The sequence below is a fragment of the Antrostomus carolinensis genome, unplaced genomic scaffold (assembly GCF_000700745.2).
Source record: "Antrostomus carolinensis isolate BGI_N321 unplaced genomic scaffold, ASM70074v2 scaffold47256, whole genome shotgun sequence".
NCBI lineage: Eukaryota > Metazoa > Chordata > Aves > Caprimulgiformes > Caprimulgidae > Antrostomus > Antrostomus carolinensis.
In genome coordinates this window covers 219-1,201 of record NW_010322037.1, presented here as the reverse complement: position 1 = coordinate 1,201, position 983 = coordinate 219, and the positions used below count along the sequence as shown (strand labels likewise).

The following is a 983-nucleotide window of genomic DNA, read 5'->3' as shown; positions in this document are numbered from 1 at the left end:
GGAAGAAGATCCCTGTGGGGGACTGGGGGGATGCCAGAGAGGAAGAAGGTCCCTGTGGAGGATCAGGGGGATGCTGGAGGGGAAGAAGGTCCCATGGTGAAGGGCAGAGCGTGGGGCTCACGCCAGCGAGGATGATGCTGGTCAGCCAGTCCAGGAGATGAAGGCTTCCTCCCTTGGGGTGCAGAGTAGGATGGGATCTGCCTCCGTGCTGGGTGAACGTCCTGCCAGCTCCTTCCCCGAGCGGGTAGGGACACAGGCAACGCCAACAGGGTCCCCCACACCCATCCAGCTCCTCCACCCAACAACGTCCATGGAAGAAGCCCCCCACGGTGGGTACCCATCCCCCTCCCCAGCCCTGCCCGCTTCCCCACGCCCTTAACGCCCCACGCTGATGTTGCAGGTCTTGCAGCTGGGGTCCTTTTTGGCGTTGGCAGTAGAAAGGCTCATCAGTTGGTGGCCGCTGATCTCCCCCAGCACACCCAGGCTGAGGTCCACCGGTTCGGTGTATATGACCTCCAGGATGCTGTCCTGGGCATGGCGATACACCAACTCGCCCTCCTCCACACAGCACGTCAGGAACTTGTTGGAGGAAATGTCCAGTTGGGGTAGACGTTCCCGGCAGAAGAGATCACCTGAGGAACCTTTAGGTGCCAGAACCAGGACAACGTAGTGGTAAGCGGTGTACATGCAGTAGAAGTCCGCGAAGTAGAGGTTGGTGTTGGGGTTGAAAAGCCTTTGAGCTGGGATTTGGAAACGATAACGACCGTAGGGTGAATCCTGGGGGGGTTGCCCAGTGTTGAATTCAGTGTTGCAGCTGAAGAAGATGCCATGCAGCATCCCGCTGGTGGGAGAACCGTGGCTGCCGCTGTTGTCCTTCAACGATGGTTTCATCACGTTCCCACAATGCATCCTACGTGTGGGGGACCCCCGGGGTGAGGAGGAGGAGGAAGAGGGACACACAGACAGGGTGAGGGGATGCACAC

General features: G+C 59.6%; 1 protein-coding gene across 1 annotated transcript in view; it reads right to left on the bottom strand.

The window, feature by feature from the left end:
* Window positions 1–375: 375 nt before the first annotated feature.
* The window catches only part of LOC104526608 (phytanoyl-CoA hydroxylase-interacting protein), an 811-nt gene continuing 203 nt past the window's right edge, over window positions 376–983 (bottom strand). Inside the window, exon 2 of the mRNA XM_010170120.1 lies at window positions 376–910. Within this exon, the coding sequence (XP_010168422.1) occupies window positions 376–910 (535 nt within the window). The remainder of the gene's footprint in view (window positions 911–983) is intronic.